Source organism: Aquarana catesbeiana, linkage group LG05 (assembly GCF_042186555.1).
Source record: "Aquarana catesbeiana isolate 2022-GZ linkage group LG05, ASM4218655v1, whole genome shotgun sequence".
NCBI lineage: Eukaryota > Metazoa > Chordata > Amphibia > Anura > Ranidae > Aquarana > Aquarana catesbeiana.
In genome coordinates this window covers 56,920,882-56,935,470 of record NC_133328.1, presented here as the reverse complement: position 1 = coordinate 56,935,470, position 14,589 = coordinate 56,920,882, and the positions used below count along the sequence as shown (strand labels likewise).

The 14,589-nt window shown below is 46.4% G+C and overlaps 1 protein-coding gene across 1 annotated transcript in view; it reads left to right on the top strand.

Annotated features, from left to right (window-relative positions):
- The window catches only part of LOC141144264 (phosphatidylinositol 5-phosphate 4-kinase type-2 alpha), a 196,642-nt gene that overhangs the window by 143,573 nt on the left and 38,480 nt on the right, over positions 1-14,589 (top strand). Inside the window, exons 2-3 of the mRNA XM_073629764.1 lie at positions 927-1,024; positions 1,858-1,954. Coding sequence (XP_073485865.1) covers positions 927-1,024; positions 1,858-1,954 — 195 coding nt within the window. The remainder of the gene's footprint in view (positions 1-926; positions 1,025-1,857; positions 1,955-14,589) is intronic.

The window sequence follows — 14,589 nt, the reverse complement described above, 5'->3', positions numbered from 1 at the left end:
TCAAAAACAATTAAAAAGATTCTACCTATAGTTCTAATTTAAAGTGACAAACAATATTTTTACTCTCCAAAAATAATCCTTACACACAATAGAGGGTACTTTTTTAAATTAAAGCGTTTGTTACCCCAACACTTCATATTCCTGATATGTGCCTGCTGTTCCATGTACTTGTATGATAAAGCATCCTGTTCTCTTTGTATTGTTTCCTTTATATGAAATCCCTGGTGTTCTTTTTTTAGTCCCTTTGCTTTTTTATTAAAAACTGACCACACTAAGCAGGAGAACACGCTGTGCTGGGAACTTGGTTTGCTCTTCTCCAATAATCGGACTTGTCCTGACAGGCCCTCGTTGCACAGCCATTCACTGGGAAGCTCCGTGTGCTGCTGCTGCTGCTCCCCCAGCTCTTATGCAGCTGAGAACAGAAAAAATGTGATCATTTTAGAAAAAAAAAGGGGGGGAGGTTTTCTTTTTTTTTTTTTTTTTTTTTTTTTTTTTTTAATATCTATACACAGATGTTTTGCCTTTCATTTCTATTTTAAACTAAATGGTTTGTTTTACAAGGTGAGGGTTTACAATCACTTTATTAGCTGCAAGAGGTAGCTCCATTGAAAACAATGGAAGATTGACAGCTCCCGCAGCTAAACGCAACCATTAACATGTCATTTCTTATGCAATGATCACATGCAAGTGATCGATCCTGGACACAGGAGGAGCCGTCGGCCTCCCATTGCTTTCAGAGGGGCTGTCTCTTGCATCCAATAGCAGGAGCCCCCACTTGGATTCTTGCATCTAATCACAGGAAGGGTGCTTTTGCAAATATGCTTTAATGTGGAAGTGTTTTGCCCTAGTAGTCCACGTTCCACTGATGCAAAATTGTTCAATTTCCTCCACCAGATCTAACGTGTGTTTTTTTTCTTTTATTGTAGATCAATGAACTCAGTCATGTCCAAATACCTATTATGTTAATGCCCGATGACTTCAAAGCTTATTCGAAAATTAAGGTGGACAATCACCTGTTTAACAAGTAAGTAACACTTTGTCACAGTGCATCTTACATGTATCTCTACAGGCAATCTTAGGTTGGCCATAGACGGCTCGAATCAGGAACCAGCCGAGATTCGAATCATGTGTGGGCAGGCTGAACATACCAAGTTGATAGATCAGCTTGCGTACAACCAGCCTGCCAGATTTACTTGCGATTATCGTTAGCAGCTACTATAGCCGCTAGCGATAATCACGGTCTTCTCCCGACAGCCACCCTTTCCTGTCGGGAGAATACAATATCTCGGCAGGAGGGATTCCCCTGTCAGCACTGTCTGTGGTTGCAGGAAAGAAATTTGCACCATCTATGTGCTGCCTTGAGCCTTGTACACACTAGTGGGATTTTTTTTTCCATTCAACCCAGCAGGGCTGAATGAAAAAAAACCTGACAGCTCAGGAGGAGCCGCTGTACTAACTATCCGACGTTAGTACAGCGATCTCCCCTGCTGTGCTATCGTGTTCTGACAGGGGGTCCCCCCGCCAGAACACTCTGGTCAGTGCTCTCAGCCATTGGCTGAGAGAGCTGACCAGGAGCCAATCAGCAGACGTTTTTCGGTCATGCGCCTTCGACAGAAGCCAGCCAGACTCCAGTACACGCGGGTCGAATGTTGGACGGTTTCTATTGAACCAGCTGATGCCACCCGACATTTGGCCCGTGTGTACTAAGCTTTAGTCCCAGAGTTGTCCTAAATAAACATTACAATGCATGCAGATGGGAAATTATTGTTCAGAATTACCTCTGGTTATCTTCAGTAAGGGATTGAGTGGGGTTGGCAGTACATGCTCAGTCTGATATCTGTTACTTTTGTTTTTCAGAGAAAACATGCCCAGTCACTTTAAATTTAAAGAATACTGCCCCATGGTCTTCCGTAATCTAAGAGAGAGGTTTGGAATTGATGATCAAGATTTTCAGGTAGGAAAACTTAAATTTCTTGCTTTTCTTGTTTTCTGCTCATTCTTTCGGACCCTTTTACACTGAGTTTTTCTTCCGCTTTTGGCTTTAGAAAAGTGGATGCAAAATGCATGCCCATTAAATCCTATGGAGCTCTGCACACGGGTCAGTTGTGATTTTTTAAGTCCTGCATGCTGCTTTTTTGGTTCATAATTGGTGTAGTAAAAAAACGCACCTCTCCATTGAAATGAATGGAAATCGGATCAAAAAAGTGTAAAAATTCATCATAAATGGACCTGTGGGTTATGTTTTTGGAGTCGTGTCCTTTTTTTCACAGGTGCAAAATGCGCTGGAAACGCAGTAAAAACAGACAAAATGCGGCAACACACATGTGTTTTTACCGCATTTTTGCAATGGACCAGTGTGAAAGCAGCCTTAGACACCGATGTAAAACTGGAGGAACTTTCGCTAAACAGGATTTGGGCCCTTTAACACTCTAGGTCACCCACACATAATGCTATTTTAATTTCTCTACCCATGTGATTGGGCAACAATTCATGTTATGTAACTGAAACCATAAACACATGTCCCAGACTTAAAGCGTTTGTTAACCCCCCAAAAAAAATTAAAGATCCTGTTCCCTTAAAGCATGTTATACAGCACAGTGCTTGTGCTGTGTCATTTGAAACCCTGTATCACCTGAAATAGCTGGCTGATCCTGCCTGGCTATACCTTCCCCTCTGCAAACAGATCACGATAATCATGGCTGCTGAGCCCTTGACATCGTGGTCTGTTTGCGTGATTCCGTCAGCCTAAGGCTGCTATCTGTCTCCTGTGTTCTTCTCCCTCCCTCCCCTCTTTCTCTGCTCTACCCGTACCCGCACCCCCGCCCTGCTCCTGCTGCAATCATTTTACATATTACATGCTCCCATCCTCTTTGCACATTTTTTAATAATTGTCCCTGTGTTCTGTAAAAATAAACTGCAGGATTGTACCTGTATGAGCTCCGCTCACGCCTCGCAGCTGATTGTCGGCGGCTCTGAGCTCTGTCTCTCCTCTCTCCCCCACCTCCCCAGCTGACGTCAGTGGGAGGGCTCGGCCCCGCCCACTGCAGCTGTGAGTCGGAGAGACAAGGCAGGAGAGAAATCAGCTGAGCGTCGGGAGCAGAGCTCATACAGGTACAATCCTGAAGTTTTTTTTACAGAACACAGACACAGGGACACATTATAATGATGCAGAGAGGATGGCAGCATGTAACAAAAGTGGGTTAACAACCACTTTGAAGCGAATGTTCACCATGAAGCCATGAACACATGTCCCAGACTTAAAGCGAATGTTCACCATGTAAACAAAAATGTAAAAGTCAGCAGCTACAAATACTATAGCTGCTGACTTTTAAAAAACACACACTTACCTGTCCCAGGATTCAGCGATGTCCTCACCCGACTCGGCTCATTGCCGGTTTTTGGGTGCAGGCGCCGGCACCTTAACTGTTGGCAGCCAACTGTGACTCCTTGTGGCTTCACAGTTGGCTGTCCACTGCATGCCTGGCCGCTCTGCACCCAGTGAATGGTCCTGCAGTCTCCTGGGACCTGTGAAGGGGCGAACTTCAACTCAGATTGCCAGGATGATCCTTCCCGGAAGTCTGAGTGGGTACCCATCGAAATCGAGTACCTGCGAGAGAGGAGGAAAACAAGACTTTCCCTTTTGGTGAAGTTCCACTTTAAGGGCACAATGTAAGTATACATAGTCTATACCTGGCCACCCATGTGGAAGCTGAGAATCACTGGAGTGGCCACCACTACTACAGTGATCCTCACTGTCTTTTGTATTTCTTATGGGTGGTATTCCGAGACTGCTTTTTCATTTTTTCATCGAGTGTAAAGTGGTCTCTGATTGGACTAGGTGGGGATATTGATTTAACCCATTCAGAGAATGCTTTGTTCTCTAAAAAATACAAGGTCTTCTATGAACTGCTCCAGTGATGAGCGGGTGACCCCATGTAGTTAAGATGCAGCAAGGCCACTGCTCGGCACAGGATCTGGAAGACAAGTCGATACTACATCAATTCTCCGCTACTGCAGGGGTCAGCCAGGTATGGAATATGTATAATAATTTAGGGCCAAGCTAAACCAATATAACTCTGCAAAAAAAACAAAAAACCCTGGAATTTACATTAATTGGTCCCTGTATTTTGCCATCGGACAATTTCGTTTTGAAAACTCATGTCACTGTATAAACCAAACCGTTTCTTGACGTTTGAAAAAAATTGTGGACGTTATCTGTGTACTTTTGAGATGGGAGATCAGCAGCTCAGAAGTTACATCTAGTACATTTTTAGAGGTCCATTATCAGCAATTTCAGCATCCATTTATTGTGTGGACCTATTTCTTTTCCTGTGGAGGAAGTGGAAAGTGTTGTGGAGAAGCAGGAACAATTTTTTGGGTAGATTCTTGACAGAGAAAACTAACTACTGCAGTGCTCACACCTGTCTACCACCCTATATAGACTATAGTAGAACTAAACCCACTGATTTTCCATTTATGGCATGCCTCTGGTGGTGACTGTCAAGGTTGCCAGTGTCAGCTCTCAACTGGACTTTCAAGCCCTCAAATATCTGGTGTCCTAGCTAATCACATATGCAGAACCATGGCAACTGAAGATCAAACAAAGACTAAGATGACAGTTTTGCTGTGGTGTGGTTTTTTTTTTTTAGGGTTATTTCACCTTTACCAAAAAGCGGAATATGAATAATCCCCTTTTGTTAGAATCAGTCAGTTCTCTGTTTTGCTGCACCTGTGACAGGCAGCATAGACAACGGAGAGCTGGAGCTGCATGCTCTGATCTCTCTGCTCATCTGGGAAGGGAGGAGGAGGATTGTTAACCCAGCAGACCCTGCTTGTGCAGTGTCATCGCTGCACGGGCAGGGAGAGGGATATTAGCTGTCTACTGACAGCTCATATGACAAGGTCACACCTGGTGAGAATCTGAAGCAATTTTCTATATGGAAAACTGCCATATTCCCTCTGCTAATTAGGGGCAGACCTGCACTAGTGGTTATTTCATTCTAAAACATAAACTGGTGTGAGTGGCACAAATAGACCTGAAAAAGATCTACAGTATCTGCGTAGTTAATGTGGCACTCGCCACTCCTGACAGTTTACTACACCAATATAATGGCTCAGGAAGTTAATTCCCCAGATTGAAGGTTACAGCTGTATTAAACCTAAAAGCTAACATTTATTCTATTTAAGTTTACCAATTCCTAAATGTGATGGCTGCAATAGTTTTAGGTTTTCTATCTTCTATTTTCATCTAGTGATCTGTCCAGTAAGCCCCGGTTCACATTAGAAGCGGCACGACTTGCAGGTCGCCTCACCGAGGCGACCTGCACACGACTGCCGCGGCGACTTGCAAGACGACTTCTGTATAGAAGTCTATGCAAGTCACCCCCAAAGTAGTACAGGAACCTTTCTTCTAAGTCGGAGCGACTTGCGTCGCTCCGATTAGAACGGTTCCATTGTACAGAACGGGAGGCGACTTGTCAGGTGGCTAGGTCGCCTGACAAGTCGCCCCCGTGTGAACCGGCTCTAAGTCTGTTGATACATTTCCAGGAGAGCTTGTTCTTTTGAAAAACTACATCAGTGGTTCTCAACCCTGTCCTCAAGCACCCCCAACAGGGCATGTTTTGGGAATTTCTCTTTGATAAAATAGCTGTCCAAAATGCCAAGCCATTGAGTCTGATTTAAAGCACCTGTGCAAGGTAAAGGAAAATCTGCAAACATGGCCTGTTGGGGGGGTACTTGAGGACTGAGGTTGAGAACCACTGAACTACAGGGATGAGACAAACCATTCAACACTGACAGCGGTAGTTAAAATGATCAGCTTTTATTTATTTATGTAAAACCTTTTTTCCCAAAACTAAAATGAAAGTTTGCTGTAACTGCGAATAAAGTGTTAGCTGGAGTTTGTCTTCAATTTGTTAGTGTATCTGAACCTGCTAATACATTGAACACACCCCAGACTGACAATGCTGCTGTCCAAGTGTGCTCCTTGATCCAGAGTGGAGGAACTCTAATATTTTGGCAATTGAAATGAATGACCCCTCGAGCACTAAATGCGGCGTTTTGGCACGTCAAGAGGTTCTTTTCTGCCCAAACTCTCCTCTCCTGAATGCTCGAGTGATGTGGTTTTTTATTTATTTATTTTTTTTATTTATTTTTTTGGGGGGGATTTGGTTTTTATTCTGCCTCTAAATGCCTGAAAATGACTGTGTGAATGGACACGTAGGATAACACAGAGGGGTGTTTAGAGGCAGAAAAAACAAAGTTGGACCCCTTTTAAAATTTGGCATTTTTGACTCCCAGTGTGCTTAAGGCATCTTAATGTAACTAGTTTAGTATTTCCTCTTCAAATTTGTTAATCAACTCTTCACTCTCTTCTAATACAACAATAGAAAAGGTGCCTCTGGATCGGTGCAACCTCAGTAAAACCTTGAACGCTGCACCCAGACCCCACGCAGCTTTGAGTTTAACCCATTCACGCCGACCGTACTCAAATACGCAGCCCCACTGGACTGGGCTGTGGGGCCGCATATTTGCATATCTCCCTTTTTGTGCTGGAAGCGCACGTGTCTGCACGTTCCCAGCACAGAGACTGGGGTCTCACCGAGAGCCCCGGGACTCGTTCTAACGATCGGGACCCAGAACGGCTAATTCTGGGTTACCTGATTGTTGTGATAGCCTTTGATTGGCTATTAGTTATCAGTCACTGTCAAGCCCGCCCCCGTGTTTCCTGTCTTTGTGAATGTACGAAAGAGATACATTGTATCACTCTGTCCTTGCAGAGATGGGAACATTTTTTTTATAATAATTAAAAAAATACTTTGGATCATAGTTTGTTCTATGTCAATGCCAGGGTTAGTGTTTGGGTCAGGGTCATTATTTATTTTTAATCACTTCAGCTCCGGAAGGTTTACACTCCTTCATGACCAGGCCATTTTTGCGATACGGCATGGCGTTACATTAACTGACAATTTGCGCATCGCTGTACCCAAATAACATTTATGTCCTTTTTTTCTGATAAATAGAGCTTTCTTTTGGTGGTATTTGATGACCTCTGCGTTTTTTTTTTTTTTTTACATTTTTTTTTTTTTGTTTTTTTTTTTTTATTTAAACAAAAAAACCTGACAAGACCTATCCAATAAATTTTTTTTTTTAAATCTCAATAAGCGTATATTGATTGGTTTGCGCAAAAGTTGTACTGTCTACAATCAACTTGATTTAAATCGTAATTTTTGGCGTAAAACAGCAGTAAGGAGATTAGTATCTTCGTATATCTAGGTCTCTGGTCATCATCATGGATGCCCAAGAGGGCCAGCTCGGAGGATATCGGCAGCGTTAACTGTAGGCGGATATTAATGCTTTCAAAAACGGCTGCCCAGAACTTCACAATGAGAGGACATGTCCAGAACATATGTAGATATGTGCTGTCTGGGGATTGACATCTATTACAATTTGGCGATCTATTAGGATAAATCTGGTGCAGTCTCTGTGGGGTGTAATATACCCGGTGTAAGAATATGGTGTGTAGCAACCTGTCTCTAGATGAAATTAGTAACTTGGACCCATCTTCAAAGCATTCTTCCCAAGTCTCCCTATCCAAACTGGGAATATCAGTCTGCCATTTGGTCCACAGTGAATGCATCTTAGGTGAGTCAGTTTCAATCAGAGCGAGGTACAGAGTGGAAAGGGTCTTTTTAAGGGTTTCATGAGCTAGCGTTTCCTCAATAGGGTCTGGTTTAAGGTGTATAGGAGTGGGAAATTGAGCTCTAGCTGCATGCCGCAGCTGATAATATCTGAATATCATATTACCAGGGAGCCCAAATTTCTCAACTAAGTCCTGAAAGGAAAGCAATGTCCCTGAGTGAATAACATCCCTGAGGACCTTAACTCCAAATCTGGCCCATAACTGTGGGTCAGGTATGGATCTAAAGTGATGGAGGGATGGGTTCCCCCAAAGTGGTGTAAAGGGGGAGTAGTGACATGGGCGCAAAAATCTCCTTCTGCCCATACCTTTAGGGTCGTCCTGGTGGGTCCTGGGAGCAGAGAGTAGGCCGAGGAACCCCTATAAGCTAAATTTCCTAGCTCCTTAAAGGAGCCTATGATAGCCGCCTCTAGGCATGTGGCGGCATTAGATCTGGATTGTTCAAACCACCATCGCATGGTAACCAGTACCGCTGCCCAGTAGTAGGTTAAAAGGTTTGGTAATGCGAGGCCCCCACAATGGACCGGGAGCTGTAGAGTTGACCTAGCTAATCTGGGGGAAGATCCCTTCCATAAAAATGACCCAATATATCCATCTAGGTCTTTAAATAGTGAGCTAGGGAGCCACACAGGGCAGTTCCTAAATACATAATTAAATCTGGGTAGGTAAAGCATTTTAATTATATTGATGCGTCCTAACAAATTGAGTGGTAATTCCCTCCATTTGATGCAGTGCTCCTTAAGTTTAGTGATAATAGGCTGGACATTAAGACGACGGAAGTCTTGGAGATCCCTGGACACCACTATCCCCAGGTACTTAAATTCCTCCACCCACATTAATGGAGTTAGTGGCATCTCGTCCCGGGCCTTAGGGTCTACAGGGAAAATGACCGATTTGGACCAGTTTATTTTGACTCCGGAGAACCCCCCATATTTATTAAAAATCTCCAGTGCTGCTTGTAACGAGGGACCAGCGTCGTTGAGGTACAGTAATGCATCATCTGCATATAAAGAGATTTTCTCCTCCAGAGGGCCAACCCTAAACCCCTTCACAGCCTCCGATTCACGGATCAGGACAGCTAGTGGCTCAAGGGCCAGGGCAAAGAGACCGGGCGATAGCGGGCATCCCTGTCTCGTGCCCCTCTGGAGGAGAAAATAGTCAGATAGGGTGTCATTAACACGGATCCTGGCCCTGGGCGAGTTATATAGTAAGCCAATCCAATTTAAAAATTTTGGGCCAAATCCAAATCTTTTTAATACCTCCCATAGAAAGCCCCATTCCACGGAGTCGAAGGCTTTCTCCGCGTCTAGGGAAGCAATGACTCTAGTGCCTACGTTGTCATGTGCTGTATCAAGATTGACAAAAAGCCTACGTATATTGATATCGGTGCCCTTCCCCGGCATGAACCCCGTCTGGTCTTGGTGAATTAGGTCTTCAATCACTGTGGCTAATCTAAGAGCCAGAATTTTGGCCAGTAATTTGGCATCTGCATTGATGAGAGATATGGGCCTAAAGGAAGCGCATTCCTCAGGGTCCCTACCGGGTTTGGGCACCAACACCACCACCGCCTCCGACATAGACTCTGGAAGGGAGCCAAGATCATAAAACTGTGATAGGAGAGAGGTCAATCTGGGGGCCAGCAGCTCCTGCTGCTGTGAATAGAACTCTATGGGGATACCGTCTGGGCCAGGTGCTTTTCCTGCCTGCATGCAACTCATGGCTCTTTGAACCTCCTCCAGGGTTATGTCCTTATCAAGGGCCTTTCTTTGGTCTAAGTCCAGTTCAGGTAACGGTATGAGGTCCAAATAATCAGAGAGGTCGGTTGTTGTATAGTTTACCCTAGTAGCGTATAATTGCTGATAGAATTTTAAAAATCTATTACTAATTTCCCTAGGGGTGGTCAGTGGAGCACCATCTGTATCCCTTAGCCTACCCACGTGCGTCGCTGCAAACTGTCCCTTTGCTAACCAGGCCAAAAGTCGGCCATTCTTGTCTCCGTATTCAAAAACTCTTTGGGCACAGGCTAGCATGGACTTTTTAGTAAGGTCCACTCTCAGCAGCGCTAGTTCTCTGAGGGTGTGTTGCCAAATGATATAATTATTAGAGTTCGGGGTGGTAACATATACTTGTTCTGTTTCTCGGGCCTGTGTTTCTAACTGCCCAAGGGACTGCACCAATATCCTCTTTTTATTTGCAATTTTCTTAATATATTGACCTCTCAACCACGCCTTAAATGTGTCCCATAATATGAGTGGTCCGGATGAGTCAGCATTGGTCAACCAAAAGGTGCACAGCTCCTCCGGCATCTCCTCCTGGATCTCTGGGTCCATTATCCAATATTTGGACAATCTCCACAATCTCAGGCCCCCAGGAGGGGCCGCCCGGACCGTGATTAGTAATGGAGCATGGTCCGAGATGCCTCGCGAGAGAATCTCTGTGGACACCGTCTCTCCAAGCATCTCTGTCGAGGCAAAGGCCATATCTATACGCAACAGCGTCTGAAAAGTGGTGGATAAGCAAGTAAATTGAGCATCTGAGGGGTGGAAATGAAAAGAGGACGCCCAGTGGGACAGGCCTCCACCAGTGGAGGAAGAGGGTCGGAGTCTATCTAAATCATCTGACATTACCTGATTAAAGTCGCCCACCATCAGCACTTTACTAACATCATATTGGACAACAGTGTGCATCAATGTGTGAAGCAGGGTAATATCAGCAGGAGGAGGCAGGTATACCCCTACAATTATGTATGGAGAACCAGCTATTAATGCATGTATTAGGACATACCTGCCCCCTGGATCAGTCTTAACATCTACTAATTGAAAGGAGAGGGATCTGTGTATCAAAACACTCACCCCTCTGGCATAGTTGGAATAAGAGGCGTGATAATGGGCAGAGACCCAGGCTCTCTTTAACCCCACACCCTGGCTCCTATTAAGTGGGTTTCCTGCAGGATACATATTTTGGGGCTATACTGCCTTATATATTTATGCACCAGGGACCTCTTGATTGCTGAGTTAAGGCCCCTAACATTCCAGGACAACACTGTAAAATCAGCCATACTTTTTGTGTAACCAGAATTGAAGGATACCTGAGTGTTGCGACCTGCGGGGCCCATCCGAGGGAGCGCAGCCGCCCACCTCCCATTCGAGCCCAGGGCACGCTAAACCAACAGGGAGCGGGGACTCCACCCCCCCGGACCACCACACAGGAAGCACAACAATGAGAGCACCATGACCAACCAAGCACATCTGAGACCATATATTAAGCATAACATATAACTTGGTGATGACAACGGTCATCCAACCCCCCCCCCACCCCGTGCACCCTCCAACTTCAAGGGACACATATTCCCGAACAAACTATGAGTCCCAAATATAAAGAATTTGGTATCGGGGAGCGTGCACCCGATTAGAGCATACCAAAAATAGAAAATTGACAACAGAAATAAAAACAAAAAATAGTAGAGAAAAAAAAAAGTGTAAAATGAAAAACCTCACTATAGTGAGTTGCTGGAGAGCTGACACATGTGGTGAACACAGTATGTTCCAGAACGGCATCAAAGTTATGGCAAGGCACATGTGGCATGTTGCTGTATGGGGTCGTCCTTTGAGGGTATATCCCATGAAGGAGCATGGACAGCATTAACAACTTATATAGGGGCTTAGAAATACAGGGGTCACTGAGCCTGAAACTCTATGCATGCATACAGGAGCATCTGATGGAAACAAAACCGGATAGCGTCTGTGCCTCTTTGTGCAGGAGTTCCGACAATGCTTGTTGCAGAAGGTAGTCAGCAGAAGAGGGAACATGCTAAAATTACAGGGGGAGACTCAGGCCCACACATCTGAAGGTTTAGGGAGGGAGGGTTTCAAGCCAGGCATTAGCATCTTTAGGGCTGGTGAAAATCCGTACCGTTTCTCCATCCACTACACGGAGCTTAGCGGGAAACAGGATACTGTATCGGATCGCCTTGGCTCTAAGAGCTGCTTTCACCGCATCAAAGGATCGACGCTGCCTTTGTGTCTCCATCGTGTAATCCGGGAACAGCATCAATTTCACATTGCGGTAGGGGATGTCACCTGCTGCTCGGGCCGCTCTCAGAAGCTCATCTCTATCTCTGTAGTTTAGCAGACGTAGGATTAGCGTGCGTGGAGGTGTCCCTTCTGGTCCGGGTCTCGGCGGGACTCAGTGGGCTCGCTCCACCGTGAAGAACGGGGACAGGTGCGCTGCAGGGAGAACCGATCGCAGCAGATCTTCAGTGAAGGCAGTGGGATTGCGCCCCTCAGCCCCTTCAGGGAGCCCAACAATCCGAAGATTGTTTCTTCTGCTACGATTTTCGGCATCCTCTGCCCGATACTCCAGCGCCTTCACCTTGTTTTGAAGTGTTCTAATGGAGGCCGTATGGTCGGTCACTACGTCCTCCTTATCTCCAACCCTCTGCTCCACCTCTGTAATCCTAGTGCGGATTTTATCTAAATCTTGCCTCAGCAGCCCTACGTCCAACTGCACCTCTTCTATTTTAGTCGTAAGCGCCGTCTGGCATAGGGAAATAGCCGCCATCACCTCAGGAATGCCCGGTGGAGTAGTCTCCTCGCGCTCCGTCTGTGACGCCATGTTGCTGAGGCGCGCTGGTATAGGCCGCAGGTCTGGAGCCGGAATCTTCTCCGCCGCTATGTCAGGGGGAAATTTAAGCTTTTTGCCCCGTTTCGGGCCCCCGGGCGTTCTTGAAGGCATACAAGGGCTGTCAGACCAATTATAATGTGTCTATCCCAGCTACGGATATATGGTCGGATTTTTCTCCAGCAGAGCTCAGTGAGGCATGTCTGCTCAGTCCAACATCCCGGCCACGCCCCCCCAAATCGTAATTTTTAAAGAGCAACTATCATCTCTGTCCTGCAGCGGCTTCTCCTCTGACCCGCTGTTGACTCACTGACAGTCCTATTCGCTTTAATGGGACAACTGGTGATGTGGCAGCAGCAGGTGAGTGGATGCTACGAACAGACGCTGCCATGATCTGAAATGACAGGTGCTCTTTAAATGTAAGGACTCATTCTTGCTGGTAGTTAGAATCTTTAATATTTGCAAACAAAATGAAGGTTTCCTATTTAGAATAATAAGCTGTCAGGTTAGTAAAACGGCGATATCAGTTTTTTTTTTTTGTGTAAACGCGGCAAAACAGACGTTTTAAACGTGGTTACTATCTGTCAAGTTAAATCGTTCAGGAGAGGTTGTAAAAACATCCCGTGTACATGAAGCCTTAATGGCACCTACGTGGTGCAGAGAGGGTGTGCGGTACACCACTTAGTGATTTGTAGAGGTTTATAAATATATATTTATACATCGTATCTGTATCCTAACAGTTAGCTGTTCAGGCCTTTTAAATAGCACCCTGTTAGCCTTCCATGTCTGTGCTGTTTGTAAGTAGGTACTGGTAATTTTTTTTGCAGGAAACAGAGGAGTATGAATCCCCTCCCCCTTCTCTCTCCCTCTTCCTTCCTCCCTCTATCCCTCCTTCTTATCCTTCCTGCTTTCCTTTGCTTTCCTTTGCTTTCCTTTCCTTTCTTCCCTTTCCTTTCCTTTCTTCCCTTTCCTTTCCTTTCTTCCCTTTCCTTTCCTTTCCTTTCCTTTCCTTTCCTTTCCTTTCCTTTCCTTTCTTCCCTTTCCTTTCCTTTCTTCCTCCTTCTCTTCCCCTGCTTCTTTCTTTCTCCCTTAGTCTTTCCCTTTCTCTTCCCATTCCTCCCCTCCTTTCCCTCTCCCCCCTCCATCTCTCTTCCTCTCCCCCCTCCATCTCTCTTCCTCTCCCCCCTCCATCTCTCTTCCTCTCCCCCCTCCATCTCTCTGCCTCTCCCCCCCTCCATCTCTCTTCCTCTCCCCCCCTCCATCTCTCTTCCTCTCCCCCCTCCATCTCTCTTCCTCTCCCCCCCCTCCATCTCTCTTCCTCTCCCCCCCCTCCATCTCTCTTCCTCTCCCCCCCCTCCATCTCTCTTCCTCTCCCCCCTCCATCTCTCTTCCTCTCCCCCCCTCCATCTCTCTTCCTCTCCCCCCTCCATCTCTCTTCCTCTCCCCCCTCCATCTCTCTTCCTCTCCCCCCCCTCCATCTCTCTTCCTCTCCCCCCCCTCCATCTCTCTTCCTCTCCCCCCCCTCCATCTCTCTTCCTCTCCCCCCCCTCCATCTCTCTTCCTCTCCCCCCCCTCCATCTCTCTTCCTCTCCCCCCCCTCCATCTCTCTTCCTCTCCCCCCTCCATCTCTCTTCCTCTCCCCCCCCTCCATCTCTCTTCCTCTCCCCCCCCTCCATCTCTCTTCCTCTCCCCCCCCTCCATCTCTCTTCCTCTTCCCCCACCTCCATCCCTCTTCCTTTCTTTCCCTCCTTCCTTCCTTTCTTTCCCTTGCTTTCCCCTCCTTCCTCCCTCCCTTGCTTTCCCCTCCTTCCTCCCTCCCTTGCTTTCCCCTCCTTCCTCCCTCCCTTGCTTTCCCCTCCTTCCTCCCTCCCTTGCTCTTTCTTCTCTTTTCTCTTCTCTTCTCTTCTCTTCTCTTCTCTTCTCTTCTCTTCTCTTCTCTTCTCTTGTCTTCTCTTGTCTTCTCTTGTCTTGTCTTGTCTTGTCTTGTCTTGTCTTCTCTTGTCTTGTCTTGTCTTGTCTTGTCTTCTCTTCTCTTCTCTTCCCCTTCCCCTTCCCCTTCCCCTTCCCCTTCCCCTTCCCCTTCCCTCTCCTTCTCTCCTCCCCCCCCCCCTTCCATCTCTCCTTCTCCTTCCCCCCCCCTCCATCTCTCCTTCTCCTCCCCCCCCCCCCCTCCATCTCTCCTTCTCCTCCCCCCCCCCCCTCCATCTCTCCTCCCCCCCCCCCTCCATTTCTCCTTCCCCCCCATTTCTCCTTCCCCCCCCCTCCATCTC